Source organism: Scophthalmus maximus, chromosome 13 (assembly GCF_022379125.1).
Source record: "Scophthalmus maximus strain ysfricsl-2021 chromosome 13, ASM2237912v1, whole genome shotgun sequence".
NCBI classification, from domain to species: domain Eukaryota; kingdom Metazoa; phylum Chordata; class Actinopteri; order Pleuronectiformes; family Scophthalmidae; genus Scophthalmus; species Scophthalmus maximus.
Window position 1 is genome coordinate 6,507,098 of NC_061527.1, and position 26,049 is coordinate 6,533,146.

General features: G+C 43.0%; 2 protein-coding genes and 1 long non-coding RNA gene across 7 annotated transcripts in view; 2 read left to right on the forward strand and 1 right to left on the reverse strand.

The window, feature by feature from the left end:
* The first annotated feature begins 891 nt into the window (after positions 1-891).
* Positions 892-7,922, forward strand: ak4 (adenylate kinase 4). The gene is made up of 5 exons (XM_035648484.2): positions 892-1,666; positions 2,497-2,616; positions 4,363-4,535; positions 5,226-5,344; positions 6,311-7,922. The coding sequence occupies exons 1-5, from the start codon at positions 1,525-1,527 to the stop codon at positions 6,435-6,437; spliced, it is 681 nt and encodes a 226-aa protein (XP_035504377.1). The 5' UTR covers positions 892-1,524; the 3' UTR covers positions 6,438-7,922.
* A 1,311-nt stretch (positions 7,923-9,233) lies between these two features.
* The window catches only part of dnajc6 (DnaJ (Hsp40) homolog, subfamily C, member 6), a 36,197-nt gene continuing 19,381 nt past the window's right edge, over positions 9,234-26,049 (forward strand). Inside the window, exons 1-3 of one of the 3 annotated variants that reach the window (XM_047336716.1) lie at positions 9,234-9,626; positions 14,545-14,671; positions 19,702-19,837. In XM_047336716.1, coding sequence (XP_047192672.1) covers positions 14,659-14,671; positions 19,702-19,837 — 149 coding nt within the window. In that variant the 5' untranslated portion in view covers positions 9,234-9,626; positions 14,545-14,658. Of the gene's footprint in view, positions 9,627-14,448; positions 14,672-19,701; positions 19,838-26,049 lie in introns of those variants that run through there. The other 2 variants (XM_047336715.1, XM_035647768.2) reach the window with 2 other exon arrangements.
* On the reverse strand, positions 16,220-24,221 carry LOC118318274. 3 transcript variants are annotated; one of them, XR_004795661.1, is made up of 4 exons: positions 24,111-24,221; positions 22,883-23,084; positions 20,970-21,098; positions 16,220-17,033 (listed from the first exon to the last, which is right to left on the reverse strand). It is a non-coding gene; the product is annotated as an uncharacterized LOC118318274 (long non-coding RNA). The 3 variants fall into 3 exon arrangements; XR_004795660.1 differs by having other exon boundaries at positions 20,970-21,101; XR_004795662.1 differs by lacking the exon at positions 20,970-21,098.

Sequence of the window (26,049 nt, forward strand, 5' to 3'; positions counted from 1 at the left end):
ATAGTTAGATAGACAGATAGTTAGATAGATAGATGGATAGACAAATAGATAGATAGATGGATAGACAGACAGTTAGATAGATGGATAGATAGATAGATAGACAGATAGATGGATAGACAGATAGTTAGATAGATAGATGGATAGACAAATAGATAGATAGATGATAGACAGACAGTTAGATAGATGGATAGATAGATAGATAGACAGATATTTAGATAGATGATAGACAGATAGTTAGATAGACAGATAGATAGACAGATAGTTAGATAGATATATGGATAGACAGATAGTTAGATAGATGGATAGATAGACAGATAGTAAGATAGATAGATGGATGGATAGACAGATAGTTAGATAGATAGATGGATGGATAGACAGATAGTTAGATAGATAGATGGATGGATAGACAGATAGTTAGATAGACAGATAAATAGACATATAGTTAGATAGATAGATGGATAGATAGACAGATAGTAAGATAGATAGATGGATGATAGACAGATAGTTAGATAGATAGATGGATGGATAGACAGATAGTTAGATAGACAGATAGTTAGATAGACAGACAGATAGACAGATAGATAGATAGATAGTTAGATAGACAGATAGATAGATAGACAGATAGATAGATAGACAGACAGATAGATAGATAGATAGATGGATGGATAGACAGATAGATAGATAGACAGATAGTTAGATAGACAGATAGTTAGATAGACAGACAGATAGACAGATAGATAGATAGATAGTTAGATAGACAGATAGATAGATAGACAGATAGATAGATAGACAGACAGATAGATAGATAGATAGATGGATGGATAGACAGATAGATAGATAGACAGATAGTTAGATAGACAGATAGTTAGATTGACAGATGTCTGTAAAGTTGTAAGGGCGGTTCACCGTGACATGAATGCTTCCCCCCCTCTGCTACGGAAAACTACAACCGTTGACTCACATCAACAGGCTTCAGTTGCAGCCAGTCAGTCAGTTGTACTATAAAAAACTACAGTAACCAGGTCCCCCCGCGAGGTTCGTGCGAATCAGCATCCGCATTTTTTCTTGATGATGTGCGCAGGGGGAGAGATCAAAAGAAGAAAAAAGAAAATAGGGCGTTGTGGAGACTCCCTCATTCATTTGCGGAGAAAAGTGTCCGTTCTTGAATACGTGGGCGAGCATGATGCACGTACACGACAGAGAGCTGACAGAGAGAGAGAGGAGAGAGAGGGAGGGAGGGAGGAAAAGGGCGTTTTGACTCGATCCGAGTCTGGAGCAACGTTAGACCCAATTTGCGCAGAGAGAAAGACTGTGCGTAAAAGCCCCGCAGACGCCGAAGATAAACTGACATTTTCCCACTTTGGCACAACGACTTTGTGAGACGGTTTTGAGGCGTTCGGAGCCGTTGGACCGTCAGATCGTCCCTGCAACAGAGTTGGAGTTCAACTGACTGTCGTCGGCAGGAAGAGCCACAAACATCTCTGGGCAGCAGTTTTTCGCCTTCTTCCCTCTCTCCAGGAAGACATGGCTAAATTATTCCGAGCTGCCATCATGGGTCCACCGGGGTCGGGCAAAGGGACGATATCCAAGAGGATTGCGCAGAGCTTCGGTCTGCTGTACCTGTCCAGCGGCCACTATCTGCGAGAGAGCATAGCGGCGAACACGGGTAGGAACCATCCGCCCGCGCGCAGTTGTCCCCACGTCAACTCTGGCGTCGACACGCAGAAAGAAGAGCAAGCAGCTGCAGAACGAAAGGAAAGGGGACAAGAAAAAGTTGACCAAAGGCGTTGTTCTCTAGACCGTGTTGCATTCGTGAACCTGACCGCGTCCCAAGCGGTTTTACGCGTCAGAATGTCCCCGTGGTCGCACCTTTGCTCGGCGTGTTTTCTGGCTCCGACATTGTTTAATCCAAGCCCCCAGAACACGAGACGTTTGTGTGGTGACAGAAAACTGAGTTTTGTTTTTCTTCAATGTGGTGGAGACTTCCAGCGACACTTACAGTCACGTGTCTTTCTGTCAAGCGCAATACTGTGAACACCTCGAGCCGTTGCTTCTTTAAACTTCCTCACCAACTGGAAGTCATTCCATCCCCACCCCGTGCCAAGCTCACTGTTGGTAAAAAAAATACTGAGCCCAGTGCAGGGAGCTTAAGTGAAAGCATGTGTTCCATGGTTGGCAAGCCCACATGTTCCAGTAAAGTTCTGTGGATATAGTGTAACTCTGTTTTCCCTTTGACATACGTTTAAAGATTGATAAATCAAAGTGGGTTTGTTCAGGGAATTCATTGACTTGAGTATTGATTGAATTATCCACAGCATGTAAAGGCCCCAGACTTTCCAGTGGCATTGTTCGGTTCAAATGAATTAGATAGAAGAGGTCAGGAGCAGGAGTCTTATCAGGGGCTTGCATGCTTGCTTCCCGGTTCTTTTGAATTTTGAGTGAAAAGCAAAAAGTGATACATTGTCCCGTCTCTCTACCTGTCTGTTGTGTGACCAGAGGCCGGTTTGCTGGTAAAGTCCTACGTTGAAAGGAGCATGCTGGTGCCTGACCATGTGATGACCAAACTGATGCTGCCCAGACTGGAACAGCTGAGTGGCCACAGCTGGCTGCTGGACGGTAAGGGGGGGGGGGGGGGGGGGAGAGAAAAGTGTTATTGTTTTTCTTATGAGCAGAGTGCATGGTCTGTATAGTTTATTCCACTGATGCACTGTTATAAACCAGCTTTTTATACAGCAGTATGTTTGTAGTGAGGGATTTTGTGTCATGGGCAGTGGTGGGAACTGCCAGCCACCCCTTACTTCTGATTGGCCGACCCGGGTGCCACCCACCTCCCTCCCCCCCAGAAAAATGACTGATGTTAGAGGCAGGGCCATCAGTAAAGCTTTTTGCTTTACATTAGCTTACATCTGTGAGTCATTACTAGCAGTTAGACGCACCAGAAACCAGCACCGTGCCCTCGACTGTTACCCACTGTAGTCACGGAGGTCAGATATGGAAGATGGAAGATGTTGCTTTAGCAGGGGTCAGCCAGGCCGAGGGCTCTGTGCTTCTTTGATCGCGACTGCGAGTGTCTCTGTGTGTCATTTATTCTCGTCACATCTCATTAGTAGTAAGTCAATGAAAAAAAAAAGGTTTATTTATCTCTCCTCATTCCGGATATTAAGTCAACATTTGCCGTAATGTCTAATTACATATTACATTTTTGTAAATGTGTACAAACATACAAAGTACTGTACTGTAGTAAGTGCTGCTTGGAAATGGCCCCTCATATTTCCTGGAGATCATCTTCGCAGTTAAACATTATCCATGTTTCCAGATGCCGAGCACTTATTAAACAAACTGCTGGTTAGTGTTAGTCTAACATACACAAACATGTGTGTGCACATGTTTGTGTGTGCATTTTTTACTTTTTACTTCTTAATTTTTCGTCCTCCTTACACACACACACACACACACACACACACGGCATATCCTTCCAAAGTATACTGCACTATTGAGACCTGTAACCACTGATTGATATGCCTTCCTGTCACTCATTTCTTGGTAACATGATGTGGGTCAGAGAGATTTTATATCTTCTCTATGGTTCAAACAAAGGAACATACAGAGTAACTGTCAGTTTCAACTCTAACGCACAAGGAAGCAATAAACTGAGGACAAAAAACAATTCAATGCCTACTGCACCAAAGCATAGTAAACCACAAAAAAGGGTTTTGTGGTTTTAAAGAGACAATGGCCTTAAAGATGACCTACATGAAAGCTCACCATGTCAGCCATCACCCACCATGCCACAATGTCCTGTAGGTCACCTTGAGCTCAGATCACGGGGTGGGGGCCAGAGGAAAAAGAAAAGAGAGATTATTAATCGGTTAGTAATCTGAATATGATCCAATTACAAATATTATGTAACAGATGTGTAATAAAAGACGACAACACAACAGCAGCTGTAGTTCTGCTTCTACATTTTCCGTCATTTTTGGCCACTGCCGTCATTTATACAGACATTCATGGTGCCCAGAGGTTAATTTTACTGACGCTGTTGATCCCCCTGACTTTTACCCTGTGCAAACAGGAGTTTGACATTTTGTTTTTAGTAAAATATCTCAAAAACTATCAAATGGATTGCCAAATCTGGAAGAGATATTAGTGGTCCCCAGCGGGTAATTCAGATCAGGTGATCTGGAAACAGTTTGTGTCTAACTTTACTGGCTCTCAGCTCCTTATTAGCAAAAATGTAAACAGGAAATAACTCTTGTTTGTGTGAAATTGCTACATGGCCTATTATTCATGTACAGTATGTTTTCCTCATGTTATCGACACATAAAAAACAACTCACGTGATCCCCCTCTGCTCTTCGTCTAGGTTTCCCTCGGACGCAGTCGCAGGCCCTGGCCTTGAATAACTTGTACCAGCTCGACTTGGTCATCAGCCTCAACATACCCTACGAGACTCTGAGAGAGAGACTGAGTGACCGCTGGGTCCACCCGGCCAGCGGGAGAGTCTACAACATGGGCTTCAACCCGCCACGAGTGCAGGTCTCAAATGTCTACTTATATGCGACATTCTGCCTTGGCATCCAGTTGTTTTGTTTTTCTGTGACCCTCGACTAGTGACAGTTGATTTTTTTTCCTGGAGGAGAGTTTCTCCTTCCAGTTTCTTCCCCACGCGACTCGTGTTGGTGTGTTCAGAAACTGGAAGGGAGACTTTACGTCCCACTTCAACAGGGTGGAAGCTTTGAAATCAAAATGAGAGACTGGAGCCAGATGGGGGACGAAACCCAAACAAGGAATTACCTTAAAAGTGAAGTTTCGAGTCAAAGCTTTTACATGAAAAGTGTAACAAGCGTACATTTAGGGTTCTTCCGTCAGGGAGAGACAGAGTTGAGGTCATTTAAGTTAGTTAGTTTAGTTTGCATGTTCAGTTTTTTTTTTAATTCTTAAAGCATGTGTAGTAGGAGGCTCTTGGAACATATAAAATGATAAAAGTAATGACATATATGTGCTGTGAATCTGTAAAGTATTTCATATCTTTACACAATTATGAGCTGCGAAAGATCCCCAATATAACACGATGAGGACTGTAGATATGTGTGAATTGTGTGTTTTTACCGTTTTTATTTTACCCGGTTGTCATGGAGTCACCTCTGCTGTGAGATTTCAGTGGATTGTCTTGATTTTACCTCTTGTTGCACCTCTGCACTCGTGACCTTGTGTTGCCTCCCTCAGGGCAAGGATGACCTCACCGGGGAGCCGCTGATTCAGCACGACGATGACAAGCCCGAAGCCCTGATGTCCAGACTGAGACACTACAAGGATGTAGCCAAGCCTGTCATGAACTTGTACAAGTCAGTAAATAAATTACCTTGCAGAATGAACATTTTCCCAGATAATTTTTGTAGAGGTTTTCTTTAATGCAACCGTTTTCCCAAAGTGCAACTGTCCAGACGCCCCAAAGGTCCCAAACTGTGTGTGTGAATAGGTTTTTGGTTAATAATTAATTGCACATTTTTACGGATTTAGAATCTATAAAACTCAAACTACAGGAGTCTTAAAATCCTTACAGGATTTTTTTTTAAGTCCGGTAGCATCGCACACCAGAGGGGAATTTTCGCAGATATTCTTCTCTCCGATCTCATACATGTACACAGTATAAGATCACACACACCAGAGGCTATTGTGAAGATTATTGCTCGAGCCTCAAGGTTCAAACAAAACAAAAATGACGGAGACGTAGTGCGACGACTTGTTCGATCGGTAATAATGCTCTGCAGTGATACCCCTCCCCCCCCCGAAAGCTTAGCGGTCGCTATTTCCAAAGGTCAGCTGACAGTGTTGCTAGCAATATAAGCTTGGCAACTGCTCGACTCGTCTCTGGGAAAGTGCTGACTGTAATCGTCCTGATTTTAATTTCTAAATATTAAACATCTGGGCGGCCCCGGTGATGCTGCAGGGCGTGTGGGAGGTTTGAGAATGTCTCTGCAAACTCCTCACACTACCAGATCATTTGGGCTGAACATTGGTACCGACCAAGGTTCCAGAGCAGATTTCTCCCCCGATTCTCGGGAGGGCCGAATTAGTCTTGTTTTTCTAGGCTCACTCTGCAGTCACTATTAACTCATCCTGTCCCGTTGAGCTGCCTGGTGCTCGCTTGGTAAAAGTTCCTCAATAAAAGTGCATTGATTCAAATTATTACAACAGGGGCCCAACGGCCCAGATGCCCCCTAACAGGAGACTCCGTGCCCTGGGGATAGAAACTTTCAAAATTGTCGCCACAACCTTTTCCTTTTTTCTTCTTCTGTTTCTTCACCCAGGTCACAGGGAGTCCTGCACTCATTTTCCGGTACAGACACAAACCGGATTTGGCCGTACATCAACTCTCTCCTCAACACCAAGATGCACACACAGCCGCCAGACGCCTGCCAAACCAAGACGCCCTGACGGCGCTCTGGAAATGCGAAGGCCACGGGGGAACATTGAGAGGCCATTAGAGGAAGTGGGTTGTTGATGTGTGTACACGCGGGCCTCGGTGTCGGTTTTCATCACGGTCACTAACGGTGGGGTTTAGAGGAACGGACCAGGACACTGATCAGAACTGTAGAGACGGCCGACATGTTTGTGATTCAATCACGAGTTGGCTTTTTCGCACAAACCGTTGTTTCATGTATGGGTTGTATCACGGATCATGATGGAATCCGTTAAGGGCAATATCAGAACCATTGAAAATTTTAATTTTTAACACAAAGCATTCGTCACCAAATCGTTCTTTACACATTTGAGTTTGTATGAATTGTTAAACGCTGAATTAAAATCTCGGATCAGGCGGAATGCAGGAAAATACTATGTAGTTGTAGTTGTAGTTTTGAAAGAGAAAGAATATCCACAAACAAAATCATCTTATGAAGCTCAGCCTCCAGGCTGCTGATTAATTGAAACCAATGCTCGTACTGTGTTTCTAGGTGTGTCCATCCATTGAGTAAATGATGCACTGTCTAAACCGCTTTTCTTTGCTTTTGTGCTGGTATGCTGCACGAGTCGGATGCAGTCACGCTTGGGCTGGTGTGCAAAAACACCACGCGGTCACTCTACAGCGCGCTCTGCGTGCCTTCGACGTTGTTACATTCCTCTACATATACCGTAGAGTTGCCTTGAGATTATGATCTTCAAAATATAGTTTTTATTATAGTTAGAATGCGATGTTTGTGCAGCGTTTGTTCACCTTTTAAAAAAACAAACAGCTGGATTAGTTCAGAAATAGTTCATTTTATGATTATGACAAGGTCATATATGTAAAGATCTTATTTTCCAATCGTTTGAATTCATAAATCATTGTTGCAACAAGGTGGACAACTTGTAAAACTACTTTTTTTTCTCCAAGAATTATTCACTTTACAGAAGAGAACTTTTGGTCCATAAATGATCAACCACGTTAAAGAGATAATGCACTAAAAGGAGTTTGCTTTTACAAATAGCCCTTCTACTAGTGACGAACATGTACAATAAAGACCAACAGATGCGTTTTAAATGTTTTCCAACTCTATAGTTAGTTTTATCACCTTCCTTCATTTTGAATCCTAAAAAGAAGAAACATGCACTAACTATCTTTATCTGTGGTCCGAGCGAGGATTGTTGGTGTTGTATGTGTTACAGAGTGTAAAGACCTTTGAGACGACGTAGAGATGATACAATATTTGTCACTTGGGTGACAACTGGATAAAATGCCTTTGTGCGCAAAATGTCAGCAACTGGCCTCCTTGTCTCGGTGTCTTCCGCAGCGAAAGTCTGTGGATAAACTTTTGGTGGAGGGAGAATATGTCTGTCGAGGGCGTGACCACAGCAGACTCTTTTTTTTTTTCCCATCGCTATTTTTATACCATGCTGTCCAAACATTTTACAGTCCAAGAACAATTAAAATATTTTCTCATGGCTGCTCCCACTGTGTTTGTATGTACTTACAGGAGCTGTTATGCAACTTTACCTGCTGCTCATGCAAAGACCTGTATTGTTAGTCACTGTGTGCCAAGATACACCAACGTTCGGTGTTCAAGCTAATTTGATTATGATCGGCCATTTCTGCCTTTAACTTTGAATTCTCAGCCAAGTAAAACAAACATGCAGCATAATTACGCATGGCATAACTTATACAACTCTAAAGAATCTCCTTTTTCTTTTTCCTTTCTTTCCTTCACACACATAAAAAAAAAAAGGAAAAACTTTGCTCCACCCTCCATTGCTACTTGATCTTTCATATCAGGAAAAACAGGAATCGGCAGGATGGTGTGCAATCCTTCCTCCAAACACAACAAGAGCTACGGTTTTATTCGCCTTGAATCACACACGCGCGCACACGTGGTGAGGAAACCAAGTCTTACAGTTAACCTCAAACAACCCTTTGAAGGTGTCAGGACTCAGGATGGTTCTCTCCAGGATGTCAGTACCACAAGTACACACACACACACACACACAAGGTGTGTCAGAAAGTGAGAACCGGCCAAAATGTCGTCACTCCATTAGATCAGGACTCAGGATGATTCTCTGAAAGATATCTGTACTACAAGTACAAGTACACACACACGCACACGTAGTGAGGAAACCAAGTCTCAAAGTCAACCTCAAACAGCCTTTTGAAGGTGTGTCAGGTCTCAGGACTTGGGGTGGTTCTGTCCAAGATGTCTGTACTACAAGTATACACACACACACACACACACACACACACACAGCCAGTGTCTTCTTCTAAACCTCTCGGATCTGTAAATAAGCCCCATGTGCGTTCGAGAGCCCGAGAGCAACTCCAGCTCCTCTGACTGTGTGACGCCTTACGGCTTCATCGTCCGTTTTACCATTGACATGAGGGTGGGGCGAATCATGATGTAAAATACGGATTAGTGTCACATTGTATTCAGAACCTTTCAGGGGTTTTTTTCTTCTCTTCTCCTCTTTGAACCGCTTCATCGTGACCACTGTTTTGTGATGAGGACCTCTGCCGTGGGAACGGGTGCACGGTCTTCTGGCGACCTCGAATATTGCTTAATTCTATTTTTTATCCTCAAAATGGTTATTTTATTATTGGTGCTCATCGCCAGCACCGATTTGTTTCCCGGTTACTTCAGCTGTGTTTTGTGATAAAAAGAGATTTCCTGCAGCGAGTCGACGCAGGGGACATTAAATCATCAATCCGTTTCTGCGGAGTCCACTCCGGGTTTTGCCCGGGCTGACAGGCTGCGCTGAGCGGTGCGCAGATCCACGAACATCCGCACTCCCACCAAATGGCTCGACTCTGCTCATCCACAGCCTCTACAGATCTACCACTCGCCATCGCGGTACACCTCGTCAGTGGCTCACGTACCAAAATGTGAATGTGTGATGATGCCATGTAGCCTGGTGCTGGCCTCTGCGCTTTTTTACGCACAGGATACCGGGGAGGACCACCTAAGACAGTGTCCTTGTCTCACAGTGCGTTTGACGCCTTGACCTTTGGTCGTCAGCGGATGACAAATCAAAGGTCGGTGTGAGTGTGAGTGTGAGTGTGTGTGTGTGTGTGTGTGTGTGAGAGAGAGAGAGAGAGCGGGGAGCCGGGATTCCAAGCGCATCTCCACCACGGCACAAGAATGGTAGAAAGCGCCCAGCAAGGTAAAGTCATCTGCAGGATTGTGTATTTTTTTATGTGATGTGATCGAAGGAGACGGTTTTCATAGGCTGGGAAGAAGAGAGCATCGTGATCTGTGTGTGTGTGTGTGTGTGTGGATGTTACATAATCTCAGGCTACCTCTGGACATCCTGGCCACTTCCCCCCCCACATCGTGCATCTCTCTGCTCGGTGGCCAGAGAGGTTATCACCGATATGCATTTTGTTCCAAAAACGAGACACATTCATCTTAAGATTACCAAACTTGTGCCTATATGAGATCCGGGCCTCTATTTGACTGGATTTGCACGAGCATCATTTGGGTTATTTAAAAAAAAAATGTAATCACAGGTGTCGGAATTTTTTTGTTTTCTTACTTTACGCGCGTTTAACGGCAGATTTGATTGTTTCTGCACACGAATATTTATTGTTTCTAATGATGCTTCATCCTATAACGACAAGTGAAACGAACGGGTGTGAAGGTTGACGCTTGGATTTTGATTTTTTTCCTTCGGTCAGCTGACGATTTCGCGGACGGCATTTCGGGACACCTTCAAAAGGCGCATGGCGCTCTTTTTACGCAGATCCGCGCAATCTCAAGAAGCCACGTGTTAGAGATAAATAAAGAGACAGCGGCCTCGGTCATCGCGGCACGTTTGAATGACAGATGTCTTCTATCTATCTTCCTCATCATCGGCACTATCAGAATCACCATCTTCATCGTCCAGGTTGAGAGGACAGCGCCTCTCTCTCGTGTTGTCCAATAGCGGCCGGTTACATCACCGCCGTCGTCGTCGTCGTCGTCGTCACGCACGTCACGTGAGCAGCTTAACACAAGCTCGGCGTGGTTTCATGTTCTGGTCTCATCAGGGCTTCGTGCTCACAGGCCACTGCGCGCGGTCAGTCTCATCCACGGAGGGCTTAGTACATACTCTTAGCACCCTGAAAAGTGCTCTATAAATGAAATTTATTATTATTATTATTATTATTATTATACATGGAGGCATGTGAGATAAACACCCGATTTCGTTTGAATGTAGAGTTTGTGTCTGTTCATCCACGGAGGGCTTAGTACATACTCTTAGCACCCTGAGATTGCTTTTGGCAATGAAAAGCGCTCTATAAATGAAATGTATTATTATTATTATTATTATTATATTATACATGGAGGCATGTGAGATAAACACCCGATTCCATTTTAAATGTAGAGTTTGTAATGCTTCTGTTTATGGTGCAATAAAAAACAGGATTTAAAAGACCTTTTATGGCTGGGGGCAGGTACATAAGAGTGAGTGAACCATGGGGATGTGTGTGTTGTTCAGCGATAATCGACAGGTTAGACGATGTTGAGGGAAAACTGTGATCCTCCCGTGGATGCCCTATTTGTTCTATTAAAGATGGTCGAGTATTGTTAGTTTACCTTTGATCATGGAATTAAATGTCCCACCGATTCAAGTCCACTGTCTGTCTTGTCGAGCGAGTCCTGCAGCTGATCCAGCAGATTCCTGGATTCGCCTTTAACTGTTATGGGGGGAGGGATGAGGGATAATCATTAATCCTCGGTCTATCCTTGAGGACGATGGTAAAAAAACAAAAAAAACAGTGATAATGCGACACAGCTTTCTTATAAAATACGAGGCCACGGTCAGAACCACATCACAGCAACATGTCATGAAACTGGCTACCTGCTGTTTTACATGCTTTTCAGGGATTCTTTAAAGAGAGATAAGAAAGTCATCATGAGGTCTCTTCCAGTGTAATGCTGCCAAACCCTCATTATTGAATATACAACGTGCATGTGAGGCAGGTTTGTGAACTGGCCTTGGGTTTGTCTGGTACATAAGAGCAGAAGTTGTGAAAACCTGTCTTACCACGTCCCTGACACCAGTGCAGGTCGGTCACGACGGCTGAAGTACACCTGCTGCTTTATAATGGGCATTTACTTTCTTGTTGAGCCAGTAGCCCATATTTGTGCAATGGTTGCACCACATCCAGAAGGGTTAGATTAGTAATAGTGTTATGTTATGAAATAATGTTAAAGGGATAGTTCAGTGATTGTGAATGGGGTTGTATGAGTAACTTATGCATATTTTACCATATGGAGATGGTGATCAGCGATGTCATTTAACGGAGTTTGGAGAAGTGGAAGTAGCGTAAGTCTCAGTCCCACTGTTGCAGAGGGGACCACCGAAAAAACATGTCTATTTTACCACATTTTTAAACTTTACCTTAAAAAAAAACTATATCCGTTCAAATGCACGCTAAAGGATGTTTTTTTCACTGCTGCAGTTTGCCACCAGACAGCCGTTTAAGTTTGCATTTTTGTTTCAAGCATACTTGGGCCATGTAATACTGCGCCATCTCCATAAGGTAACATATTGACTATGCATAAGTAACTCATACAACCCCACTTCAAAATCACTGAACTATCCCTTTATTACTATTGAGTACGAGACAGAAATTAGACATTGCCAAAGATATTTTTGCTGTCTTTTTAAAATTCTCTGTTAGGACTGCAACTAACAGTTTCAAATTTTATTAAAAAAAATTGGAACATGTCCATTTCCCATAGGCGAAGGCGGCATATTTAAATAGCTAACATTTTATATATATTTATATTAAGAGAGAGAGAAATACAGTTGACTGTCAACTACAGATATAGCAGCAAATTCTCTTTTGCTGCTATGTGAACTAGGAAATGGTTGATGTTTTTGCTTGAAAACATGACTGAAGCGATTCGTTGATTAACAAAATAGATGTCAGTAGATGGACTTGATCGATGTGTGAATTTGGTCAGCTCTATTTGCCTTTTTTTTTTAGGGAGTTTGGTCATAATACAACCTCCATTGAAACCGCTGATCTTTTGCAAACTAAACCTGAAGAGGAAGAAAGAAAAACAAACATTAAAAAAAGAACATGTATTTGCCTTCATGTGCAAATCCTTGATCTTGCTGATGTGGCAATGGTTTTTGAAGCCCGTGCCGCATTTGCTGTATGATAAACATGCCCACTCATGAGGGCCTCAAGGGGTGAATGTTAGCAGGCACGGTTGAGTCAGGAAGCTCCATCGCCACAATAGAGTGGCAGTGCGTTTGCGTCCGGTTGCGGCGGGGTCCAGCTTTCCTCCCTCCTGGACATTCCATTCACACTGCGCTCCGAGCTCCCGTCCGCTCTCCGAAAAGAGTTTCCCAGGCCCATGTCCTCTTTTCAGAACTATGCAGGGTTTTCCGTTGCCAGGGCGACAAGGCCAACGGAGGAACCATGCCATCAGTAGTCAATGGTTTGTCCAGCTCGAGTTCCTGGGTCATCACACAAAAAAATTGGTGCTTGGAAGATTAAAAAAGATGTTGAGCTGCAGATGACAAAATGTTTTGTAATCGTCTAAGGCTGCTGTGAGAGAGTGAGTTTCCTTTTTCTGACAAAGCATGGTGCTGTTGTCCTGCAGTGCTGACTACAATGCTCCTCTTATTAAAGCCCAGGGTCCTCGCTCATTTACAGTTCAGGTCTCAAATGAGAGATTTGCTCGATTATAGGCGGACTCATAATTTACTCTTTATTCATCCTGAAGAAAGTAGGTCATACTGGAACAATGTCCTGCATGCATAAGCACTTTCTTCAGGGACTTGTTATTTAAATAGATGGCACTGAGAATTTTGTAGTTCTTATTAAAACACAAAATCATCTGTGCCTCTTGACACTGTACCCTCATTATCACTGCAGACACCCGCCGGCATACAATAATTCATCTGTGTTACATCTAGATGCGTCACTTAAGAATTAAAATGATCGACAAATATTTTTAATAAATCATTTGAGTCAAATTTGAATGTGGTGGCACCTCATTTTTTTTACTTGGTTTTCTTGACTTCTGTCATTATGAAATGGTTTGTATTTAGGTTTTTGGTTCATGGTTGAAAAACTAAATAGACTTTTAAGACTTGAACTTCGTCATTGTGAGAGGAGTGATCGATAAAGATGTGGATAAAGAAAAATTAAATTAAACTAAATTCTCCAGAAGACGTATTAAATTAAGATAATATAGTCAAAGTTCTGAAGATTTACCATCCGCCCGTAAAAGGAACGGCGACATTGTGCACAAAAATGGCACATTGGAGCAAATTCAATGGCTTCACAACTAAAGACAAATATTATATCTCTACAGAATAACATACAGATACATTGTTTCAATCTAGTTTCTGATCCACTCTAGTTAGAAATACAGGCCTGTTGTTTGACACATTGCACACTCACAACTACCGAGCATGTGAATAATAGATGCAGCAGAAACATTAGAGGAGTGTGTGTTGAGGTGGATTCCCCTTTTTACTCAGTCGGGGAACTGTGCAGCAGCAGCACCAGCGGAGGAAATGCGGTGCTGAATAGTGGACACACACACACACACACACACACACACACACACACACACACACACACACACACACACACACACACACACACACACACACACACACACACACACACACACACACACACACACACACACACACACACACACACAGAGAGAGAGAGAGAGAGAGAGAGAGAGAGAGAGAGAGAGAGAGAGAGAGAGAGAGAGAGAGAGAGAGAGAGAGAGAGAGAGAGAGAGAGAGAGAGAGAGACCACCCAGAATACTTGTACCGGAGGAGACCGGTCCTCTCCTCCTCCTCCTCCATCTCCATGTGGTGCACTCGGCAGCAGCAGTTGTAGCAGCAGCAGTGTTATCATTACAGGCGGTACAGGAGCAGTGGTGGTGGTGGTGGTGGGGGTGGCGCAGCCTATAGCGCGTCCTTCGGGGGGCGGGGAGGGGAGGGGAGGGGGGGAGGCTTCTTTTGTCTTTGATTCCTCTTCTTGTGTCTTTCGGTAATGAGCTTGCTGGGGGCCTACAAGAAGAAGACCAGTTACGATGGCTATGAATCTTTGCAGTTGGTCGATAGCCCCGGAGGTAGCTTCGGTGTCGGCGGCGGCGCACTCGGAGGCTCCACAGCGGCCACCCTTGGACCGAAGGCGGGCCCGCTGAGAGAGGAGGACTGCAGCACCATGGACAGCTCAGGTAAGAGAGTGTGTGTGTGTGTGTGTGTGTGTGTGTCGCCCCCCCCACACACACACGCGCGCACACGGCGACTGTTCAGGCGGACGTGGAGAGTGGAGGGGGTGATGTCTTTACGCAGCAGCGGTGGTGGTGGTGGTGGTCGGCACAGGGATGACAACATGAACGAACGTGTTCAGAGATGCTATGCAGCTACTGGAAGCCCCCTCAAGGGCTCCCAGTGCTCCATAGACCCGAGCTGGGGGGGGGGGGGGGGGGGGGGGGCTACTGCCTGCAGAATGAATGTAACAGAACTGTTGTAGGTAGTGTTCGTCTTCTTTAAGGGAAACAAATACTAATGCATATGACACATAGTTCAGACTAGACTTATTGGTAGATTTTCCATGCATGTGTTCAAAGTTCTTCAGACATTTATCTTGCATATATTTTGAATGTCCACAATATTTATGTATAATAATATTATGCATGTAGTACGGAAAAAATATGCACCCAAAGTTGAGGGATATCTACAATAATAATAACCGCATTTGTGGCCCATTAACTTTTTCCATATACGAAATATACTAATACGAGTTTTATGGAAGAAGGAAAAACAAGCACGCGTGTTGTTCACAAGCCAATTGCCTGTGAATGACGGATTGGTATTAAAACATGGCCTTTAGTGATCAAGGCGCATGATGTAATCCATCTGTTCATCATGAATCTTAATGACAAATTCGTAACTCGCGTTATTGAATTCAGTCACAGTAAATTTGACTATATAGGTGAGGCTCACTCGTTCGTGCCTCTGCCCCGTGTGTTTACCTCACTGCGGTGCTCCGTGGAGTCAGCCAGCAGCACCTCCAGGGATGAGCGTTTGTGGGAAACAAAAGAAAGGTGGACGAGGAGGGTGGGAGGGTCAGTGAGGGGAGGGGGGATTTGGGGCTGGAGAGGGAACCAGTGTCAGATGTCTCTCTCTCCTCCTGCCAGGACGCTTTCTTTGATGTACGTGTGTGTGTGTGTGTGTGTGCGCCCGTCTCTGTCTGCGCGTACACGATATCCATCTGTCCCATTCACAAAAACCCCGATTTTTTTTGGGGGGGGGGGGTTAAAGGTTGGTACACGAGACGGAGGGAGACACATTCAACGAAAAACGATTGATCTTTTTGGCAAAGTGCTAGTGCTGAGCCTATAGTGCTGCTGTTAATGTACTGCTCTCTCTTTCTTGTGAGTGGCCGGGGCGGGCCGGGGCGGGCCGTCCGCGGCTCTGTTACCTGATGGAGTCGGTATCAGAGCCTGTATCAGAGCCCCTGGGCTCTGTATTTGCAGGGATTTTTTTTGTCACTGTGGCCGTCTCACCAGCCTGCACACTCCCACATCCATCTGGTCACTGACACCGAGACACGTAGAGCAGCTTACAGACCAACAGAGAAGCAAATGAGATTCACGCAGACATGCAAAGGGATGGATACAACATAAAATAGAGACGGACAAACAATGTAATATACAGAGGTGAAAGTATATATGTAACATTATTAATTTGGGAAACAACACAAGGAAGAAAATGAGATGGACACAGTAGACCCAGTTTATCTTTGGATAAAAAGATAATTAAATAAATAAAAATGCATAGCCAAATAATTCTATGGTTTTGTTTGGAGATGATCAAGCGAAGGTTTGTTAGTCATGACAAAATCCATCAATTTGGCAAATCAGACTCAAGGAAAATTGGTTATGTTTTGGCTGCAGGTGATTAATGGACATTTTAGAACCAGGTTCAACATTTTGAAAAAAACCCATTTGAACATACAGAGGTAGTTTAACTGGTATCAAATAAGAATTTCAGACCTTTTACCCAATGAGCCTGTAGTAGCTTACTTTGCCAAAGCAGGTTAATACCCCTCTGGGAAAACTGTATAGTAGATGATTAATCATACAGTCCCCGTCTCATCAGCAGCATCTAAAATTAAGAAGATTAAGGTCTGGATTGACGCTGCAGTCATTCATGTCCGAGCCACAACGAGGCCCAGCACAGTGTAGCAGCAGCGTGTTTGCCTGTCAAGCGTCATTGTTTTTACGTACGTGTGCATTTCTGTCATTCACGCTGGATAGTTGAATATTAAGGGAGAAAGGTTTGGGACTGCAGGAAGAGGGAGACATGTTTCCAATGGTTGATAGTGATAGGAGGAGGGGTGAGCGGTTGTCCTGGTCCCGTTTTCTTGGTAGAGCTTCGAATAACATTGGTTCCGTCATCATCACGGCTGCCTCTCTACCTGTGCGGGTGTCAACACGTGATTGGCCGACCCAGGCAGGGCTCGCTTGGCTCTTGATTTCAAGGTAGAGCAGGATCCAGGTTTTCCCTAATACACGCTGTCATGCTCCCTGCCTGGGAAATGTGCATAGTGAGGAGGTTAAAAAGAGATCAAAAACTTTTTGGGTGAAATTACAACATTGCCCCGAAGAAGGTAAGAGGAAAAGTTTGTTTTTTATTTTCCCCACTACAGACATGCTCACTATAGGGTTACTATATTAAAGGAATAGTTTTGGGGTCAGGGTTAGGGGCTTGCTTCCTTGTAGAGAAGTTTGGCAAAACTTTTCCCATCTGCAAATAAATACAGTATGAAGCTAACAGCAAGTATTTCCGAAAATTTGAAAAAAAATATTTATATGATGAGAGCCCACGATACAATCATCAAATAAAATGATCTATTAAGGGGTCAAGAGTGCGCACACCTCTGCCAAAGCTAATGCCCAATATCGCCACGTTAAAGAAAGTGAAAAGTTTATCCAGATCACCTCTTCCACTGGTCATCATGCCCAAACCCTTCCACAAAATGTCATGGAAATTTGTTCAGCAGTTTTTGAGTAATCCTGCTGACAGATAGACGGAAGAAACAACCGGCAATGACAACATAACCTTTTTGGCACATAATTAGAGTTTCAGCCATCCAACCACAGGGTTCTTTTCTTCATATCAGTTGTTAAAAATAAACAGAGCATGTTTTTTCTGTGGTGAGTTTGAGCTTTGCAGCATGTTACCACTCTTTCATTTTCTCTCATATGAAGCGTCACAACCCTCTGCTGTAGAGATAAATAAAGATGAAATTCCCTAAGCAGACAGAAAAAAATTGACCTCGAAAAGCCGAGGACAGTTCATGTGTGCAGTGCAGATTTACAGTATGTAAAAAAAAAAAATAAAAAAAAAAACCCTCATGAAGGGTCCTTTCAGATGTGGAAATGTCAGAGGTGCTAGATGCTTTCATTACTTCTTGGTCCTTTTAAATTGTAATTCCTTACAGGTAGTCATTACAAACCCTGTAACCTTAGTTCTGGTTGTTTGCAACTATTCATGTCAGAATGAACTTTAGGCTTGTGAATCAGTTTTCAGATCTAGATAAAGAAACCACAATTGTCTTAATCCAATACCCGTTAATGAATAAGAACCCAAACCCCAACTCAAATCCATTAAAGCATTGCAGTTTTATTGAGATGGAGGACTCATAAGAGACAGATTTAATAAAGAACAGTTGAAACTGAAGCTGCAGATTTGTAGTCGATACTGTAAAGTGTCTCTGAAGCCACGAAAATACTGGATCAGAGAGGTCCCATGATTCAAAGGGTCACTGGTCTTCCCATGTCAGGTAAATAACCACATCTGAGATAAACTGGATGACATGCGGTACTCTATCGTTTTTTAAATTTTTTTAATGAAATCATTCCTACACAACAGTCACTGTGTCTGTGTCCGTTCAGCAGAAGTATTTTGCTGTAATTCAGTTGGCCAAACCTGATTTAACTCCTGGTAACCTCCATTTGCCACAGGCAAAGTTCCATTAGAGGAATTTTGGAGAGAGTGCTGTGGATCATATGCTGTTCAGCACGAGTTCAACAAGCAGGGGCTTTATTCACCAGTCAAAAAATAAATCGCTGTCACAAATTCCCGACTTCTTGCAGTCAAGAGATGAAAAGTCTAAATTTGGAAATTACCGACAATCTTAAATAGCACACGCGGTGGGATGAAGTGAGCAAGAGAGGGAATGAGTGAAAGCGGTTTCTCTCCGAATATACACAGGAAACGTTATCTCAACAGCCAGAATTTGTGTCAAGACAGACTTCGTCCGAGACAGTGTGTTTAATGACTTTGTAAATAAATGTGTCTGAGCATGAAAGACTGCTGTTGAATTAAATATATGACATGTCCCTCCACTGAACCACAAATATGAATCTAACAAACCTGAGAAAATATCTTATGGGTGAAAAAAGGAGAAGATTATGAGTGAACAACCAGCACCGTAAGTGAAGAGGTTAAAAAGGGTGAGAGTGAAAACGTTTGTTTAACAATTATGATGCTGTTTCTGCTCCGCATAATTTTACTGATTTAAAGTGTGAACCATTCCTTATTTTGATCTAGCCGTTTTCAGATATGAACTCTGGAAAATTGGGTCTGGACATTTTATGGAGTTTGCCTTTCACGTGACAAATGCAGCAGGAGATTGTCCGAGTCAGACGCGTTCACACCAACAGGATTTTCCTGCTGCATTTCCACAAGGGCTCACTCTGACATTTTCTGAAACACTTTACCGGGGAGCTGGCAAGAAAAAAATTGTGGACATTTGCGTCTCTCAGCGCTTCCGGGAAGGTGTCTGGAAAATTTGCGGACTTCAGTGCATGTCTGAAAGCAGCTTTAGAGATGGAACCCTAACCCAAACTTATATTTCAGTTATTTAAAAAAAACCCAACATACGAATCCATAACACAGAAAACCCTAAACCGATCGAACACTAAAACCAGGTCTTTACCCTCAAAAAGCAGCCCCCTCCACAAAGTGTATGCATTTTCGTGTGTCTTGTCTCTTCTGTCCTTTTGCATCTTTTTTTCATGCTTATGTTAATCATTGATCAAAGTTATTAAAATGCATCGTCTGCATAGAAAATCGCTGTTACTTTTCGGTTGAAGTTTTTCAACAGTTCACAGCATCTGTTATCATTCTAACTGTGTGTGTATCTCTGTGGGTTGCCCTATGGATTCTGATTGGCTGATGATATCATCCCCAGATATGGATGCCAATTATGGCGGAGGACTGTTGGATATGGTGAAGGGAGGAGCTGGGAAGTTCTTCAGCAACTTCAAGGACAACCTGAAGGACACGCTGAAGGACACGTCCACCAAGGTTATGCATCAGGTTGCCACGTAAGTGACTGATATATTTATACTTTTGGTTTGAATGACAGAATGACAAGTTGTGTACTGCCTCTAAGGCTGGGGCAGTACACAGGTCGTAGCGTGGGGCAGGCTTGTATTTCTAAACTACTGTTGCTTTTACCTGTATTTTGCTTGTCTGTGTGGCACAAGTTGGGAAATATGTAAAGATCCAGAAAAATCTTAAGAGTGCCAGTGTCAAAGCTCTGTAACAGGATGGCAATGGCTGGGTTTGGCTTTGGCTTTAACAAGTCCTCCAACCCATGACAGACTATGTCGTATGTGGTAAAAACAACCAAATCGTCCGCTTCCCAAAATAGCGCCTCTACTGGTGACAGGAGGCACGCCTATGCCTGTCACGATAACTACTTTTTGTTGCTCGATATATTGTCCCAGAAATGACTGCGATAAACAATATTATTGTCATTTTAAGACCATTATTAAAAATAATGAATCATGTGAGCTTGCAGTTTAGGGCTTTTGGTCGTTGCGTGTGCAAGTCCTACACGACTTGTGTTGCTGCTGAGAAAAATGTTATCCTAAGTTTAGACTTGCTTTTAGGTACAGAGAAAACAAGCAATTTGAATACATGGTGCCTTTAGAAAAATACTAAGAAATGAAAAATTTCGCTGCTTCAAAAGCGACCCATCTGGTCGTTTTTTTTCTGTTTTCTCTTTGGCTTCCTTGTATCAAATATGCTGCGTGTTGACAAAACCAACCAGTGGCAAACATTTAAATAGATTAACATTCATCTAATCATATATTTATAATATGATGAGATTACATATTAATGTGATAAATATTAACATGACGATTACATTGGTTAGCTGAATGTTGTTGCTGTTGTTGAATCTAAAGTAGGAAGGAGGCGGCTGAGTCTGGCACAGCTCGGTCCCAGTCCCAGTGTGTTTGTGCACAGGCATCTGCACCGGGCGGCACAAAGGGGCCTCTGTGCTGTCTGTGTGTGTGTGTGTGTGTGTGTCTGTCTGTCTGTCTGACACACACACACACACACACACAGCTCCTCTCACTATTGACTAAGCAGATTTGATCGTGATTATTCCTCTCTCGTGTATACCCCCCCTGCTGCTGGCAAACTCCCACTCTCCTGTCCTGTCATTACCTCTCGTTTTGGGCAACCTCCTCTCCTCTCGTCTGGTTTCCACCTCCTCTCCTCTGTCTCCTCGCTTTCTATCGCACCTCTCCTTGCTGAATTATTCATGGCGGTTCATTGTGCCAAACGGCCAGTGCACTGCTGATACAGAAGGGTTCATTTCATCAGGGCCTTATGTGTGATGGTGGTGGTGTGTGTGTTTGTGTGTGGACAGTGGATGTATGTTTGAGTGGGCGGTTGGCATAATGGGGGTGGTGGGCGGTAGGCTACTGTGACAACTGGCAAAAAAGCCTCAGAAAGGTAATGTAGATATACTTTAGGCAGTGCTACAATAATATTTCACATGTTTGTGTACTTTCAAGTGTGCCGTCTGACACAGGTAAGATTTATGGGTCGCGGGGGGGCTGGAGCCAATCCCAGCTGACATTGGGCGAGAGGCAGGGTTCACCCTGGACAGGTCGCTTTCTAGTTTATTGTCCTTATAAACAAATAAGCGTCTCTCACTATCTAGTAGGGTGGATCTAACAGAGCAGTTTCCGAGCACGATGATAATATTGTATAGATATACATAATCCCCTGTAATGACCGTCATTGGTTTGTCTTTGTTGTGTCTGTGAGGGCGAACCTCGGACGCAAAGCCACTGGTTAATTAGAGGGACATAATAAAAAGCCGCCGGTCTCTGGTTGTTTACAGGATATAATGATGTGTCTGCTGTTGTTCACCCTGCGAAACGGGCAATTGAAACAAAGGCAGAATAGAACAGTTAACTAAAAATGTTCTTATCAGAGATAATTAGTGTTATCATTTACATACAGGACTCAAAAACTTGACTCAGAAACACCAGTGCAAATTTCAAACATTCCTCCTTAAAAAAAATAAATAACGCATGCAGAAGTGGGTCGGGGCTCAGTTTCTTTAATAAAACAGTTGTATTTAGATGGAATAAATACTTACTGAGACACATAAGTGATATGTTGTGTTCGATCTTCATCTACTCTGACCCAGTGACATCTAAGGTGTTGTCGAATTGTCAAAGTTGCTGAGGAAGTTCCTAAATCTTGAAGTGACCCGGAAATATTTCAACGGCAGCCATGATTAGGTTTCGGATTCTCTAAAGGTGCCTCAATCCTTCCTTTCCTATCTCCTTTAGCATAGGGTACACTGGACTTTCCTTTGTGAAAGGAAAGAATACGACGGCCCACAATTCATTGCGGCAGCGATATTTAACGTGACGCACCGCACACGATCGTAAACGTGTCATCATGTAAGTTACCGTTGCCTATGAATCATTTACATCTGATGCCACACAATGGTAAAACATGCTGGATGGAGCCGCTGCGTTTTTTGTAGTCCATCTTCAGAAATTTGCAGTTTCACCACCGTCAATAACATCCGCCGTGGCATAATGACGTAGTTAAGTAAAAGTCGAGTCCTCTGAGCAGCGCTGTCTGCTTTTCCTAAGTCCTATGAATCCTCCTTTACACCTTTCTTTTACCTCATGACATTTTCCACTGAGGTCAAGAAATAGTAGATAGGAAGGACAATCTCCACCCTGATTTTTACACATCTGCTGACATCTCACAGGTGTTGCCTTTATATAGATACCAAGATCATTCATATAGACCTTGTAGTTGCCGAGATAAACTCATTTTGCGGCAGGTCCTTTTCGAAGCAGGGAGAAATGCGAAAAGGGCCCAGTTAGTACAGAGTTAACTAAAGAACTTTGGGAGAAATTCACCTGAGCAATGCTCGATTTATGGCCCCGCGGGCACAGTTGTTAATCAGGTCCTCATTTAGCAGCACAGCAAAGATTTGATTGGTTACTCGCTGCTTCAGTTTCATCTATATTCAATGCAAAATGGGTTTGTTGCTGAATTATTTAAAGCAGCCTGTTTGTGTGTTTGTTTGTGTGTGTGTTTACCTGGCTGAAGGGAAATGTTGCAGGGAAACCGGTCAGGAGGAAACAGCCTCTCAACAGTGTGTTCCTCTGTCTGCGAGAGTCACAACAGTGGCGGAGTCTGGATGGATGAGCTGGTTTGGTGAAAGCCAAAGTGTCCTTGGTCTGTAACCAGATGGCCCCCGATTACCCCTGAACCCCAAATGGGGTGCGATGCGAGAAAAGCCTGAAAAATAGAGGGTTTAGGAGAGAAAAGCGTGGAGGGAATGTGCAGAGCCCAAATTTGATATCAACCAAGATATAACCGTCTTACACTGAGCATATGTATGTATGTGTGTGTGTGTGTGTGTGTGTGTGTGTTGGGTCACTAGAGACTCAGTTAGAGCACCTCTCTACTGATGCAATCTGGCCTAAAATGGTTTTCATGCCCCTGATGTTTACTGTGCAGTAAGAAAAACATAAGCATCGGGCAGCTGGGTGCTGGTGCTTCTGGGTAATTGTGTGTGTGTGTGTGTGTGTGTGTGTGTGTGTGTGTGTGTTGTCTTTCTTTGTCACTAAGTGTATAAGCAAGCTAGACACACACACAGCCTGCGAAAGCTGAAGACTGCAGTTGCACTTTGAGATTTTCACCGAACGTAATTGTGAAATGATAACAGAGTTTACATGTTATAAAAAGATGAGATACCAAAAAACACTCGTTTTATCAAACGGTGTTATAATACGAATTAGCAAAGTAACAACAAAACTTTATTTATACAGTTCATAAGAGTAAACACAAAGTGGTTACACTGTCCTTCATGCCCCCGTGGGAAGTTCGACACGATTAAACCGGCACGTGGCACAGGCCAAGAATGACGGGACCAGACACAGAATTAATTCATTTGTGGGTCTTTTATTCCCCGGCAGCATTTAATTAAAGAAAGCAGCATTAACTATATAACGCTGAGGGTATTTTTTCAGAAACACAAGCATTGTCATAACAGAATAATACATCTCACTTTTCAGTCAATGTCAGCATCCAGCTACGAAATACCACACGAACAATGGACAAGACTTCAGCTCAAATGTCAGATGACTAAAAACCTGATGAGTTACAGTTTCTTTTCACCTGTAATAGACAACACTTTCACAAAATGAAATAATGATCTGCGCACGCGCGCGCACACCTGGACCACAACACGCTCCCTTATCTCCCCTCAGGACTGTTGAAGGCATCACTAAATATAAGTTTATGTAAATAGTCAGCACTCACCGATATGAAATGATGCTTGTTCTCTTTCGCTACTCACGTCGGCGCGGTGGAGAACAGACGCTTCTCACCAGACCTGTTCAAAAGTCACTCGTTTCCCCGCGCACGGCTGCTTCCGCGTTGTGAAGTATCGCGAGATTTGACACCGCGAGGCTCTTAAAGGGACAGCGTTTGAACAAAAACGGTGCAAATGCTCTCGGTGCACTTTACAATTTTAAATAACAGATGACAATAAGACAATTGAACAATATTAAGACAGTTATTGTAAAACAATGAAAATTAAAATTAAAACAACAGACAAGCATAAAAGTAAAAAAAAAAAAAAAGCAATAAGTGATGATGTGCTATGGCTGGCTATAATATAATGAGTGTAGGTGGGTTTTCAATGAGGATTTAAAATTGTTGAACAACATTATGTACTCCCTGTTCCCCTGGCTATACATACAAATACATATATATTTATCAAGTAATATATATATTACCTAAAAATTCAGGGATTTGTGTTATTATTTAGGGATCTCAGCTTTTCTGATCTTCCATATTCCATTCTATGATGATGTGGAATCTGGAATAAAAATGTATCAACAAGAAAAACTCAAGTTTCATTTACAAGTTTTTAAACTGTCACATTTCCATATTACGTTAATTAAAAATGGCTGCTTCTACTGTATATTCTCTTACTTCTGAGAGTTGATGGGTTTAATTCAAGGCAGACAATCAACTACCAAATTTGATTATATCTTAAGATTCATTCCTTTCTTGGAAATTCTGTATTAAATGTATGTGGGGGGGGGGGGGGGGGGGGTTACATAAAAAAGGGAGAACATCCCTTAGTTGCAGGATTTTCCCTTCTTGTGTCCTTCCCCTTACCACCGTCTATGTGCCGCACCCTGCAGTACATTTCAATTGGATGCAATTCTATCCTCCAGAGGTTAGGGAGACTGATTATTTGTATACTGCGTGGCTATTGGCCCTGAACAGTTGAACCTGACACCTGACCTGCTTCTTTCCTCCAATAGCTCAGTAGCTATTTCAGGCAAAAGCAGGTAAAACAGATTTACCCAGAGAGCATATCCACTATCTTCAGTAATATATCCTTGGGATTAAATGAATTCTCCTTTAGTTCCTTGAAATTTAAAAAAAAATAAATAAATGGTTTAAACGTTCCTATTTTTGAAAGGAAATAAATGATATGTGGTTTAGCATTATTATAATGAGTAAACTTATATCTATTTACTTGCTCTTTTGGGAGTAAACCACCTAGATATTCACATTAAATGTCTTCCTGTGAAACCTGCTGTTCGGTCTTGAAAATAGACAACCTGAACTATGGCCCAATTACTTCATTATGGAAGGCTTAGGCGGGGGAGAAGTTATGGAGGGCTTTACTGCTTAACTACTTCTGTTTGTGTGCTATATTAGCTGTTTAAAAACTCAAGAAAAAACACAATATCCAAAATTTGCTCACGATACGGCCGTGTTTGTATTAAGAATAGAAGAATATTTCCAAGACGTACTTCACCTGCTCTCACTAATTGTGCAGCACTGCATGATGTAACCAGATCTGGGATTGCACCAGGGGCTTATGGCACCGCTCCGTGTGCCCACACAGAGATGCTTCGCTCAGATCAAGCTCTGCTCGGCACTTTTTCACAGCTGGCAACGATTGAATTCGATTCACATTAGCCTACTAATGTAGTTCGCATGAAAGACGCAGCACAGTGGGTGTAGCGAGTTGTTTGCTGGTATTGGGTAATTGATATTTATTTGTTCATAACTCAAATCTCAAATCAACTCTCCCGTTGTGTATGTGTTATTCATGAAAACCAAACCCTGTCCCACCCTGCACCTCGTCTGTGGTGTTTCATTAATGCTGTTCTCCATCTCCTCCAATGTGCAGCAGCAGTGTATTTCTGTGTGTGTGTGTGTGTGTGTGTGTGTG

What these genes read in the sequence shown, in the direction of transcription:
- ak4 (XM_035648484.2), top strand. Translation starts at nt 1,525, where the DNA reads ATGGCTAAATTATTCCGAGCTGCCATCATGGGTCCACCGGGGTCGGGC. An exon ending in TCAACCCGCCACGAGTGCAG is followed by an intron (nt 4,536 to 5,225) that starts GTCTCAAATGTC and finishes TGCCTCCCTCAG; the next exon opens with GGCAAGGATGACCTCACCGG. An exon ending in CCTGTCATGAACTTGTACAA is followed by an intron (nt 5,345 to 6,310) that starts GTCAGTAAATAA and finishes TTCTTCACCCAG; the next exon opens with GTCACAGGGAGTCCTGCACT.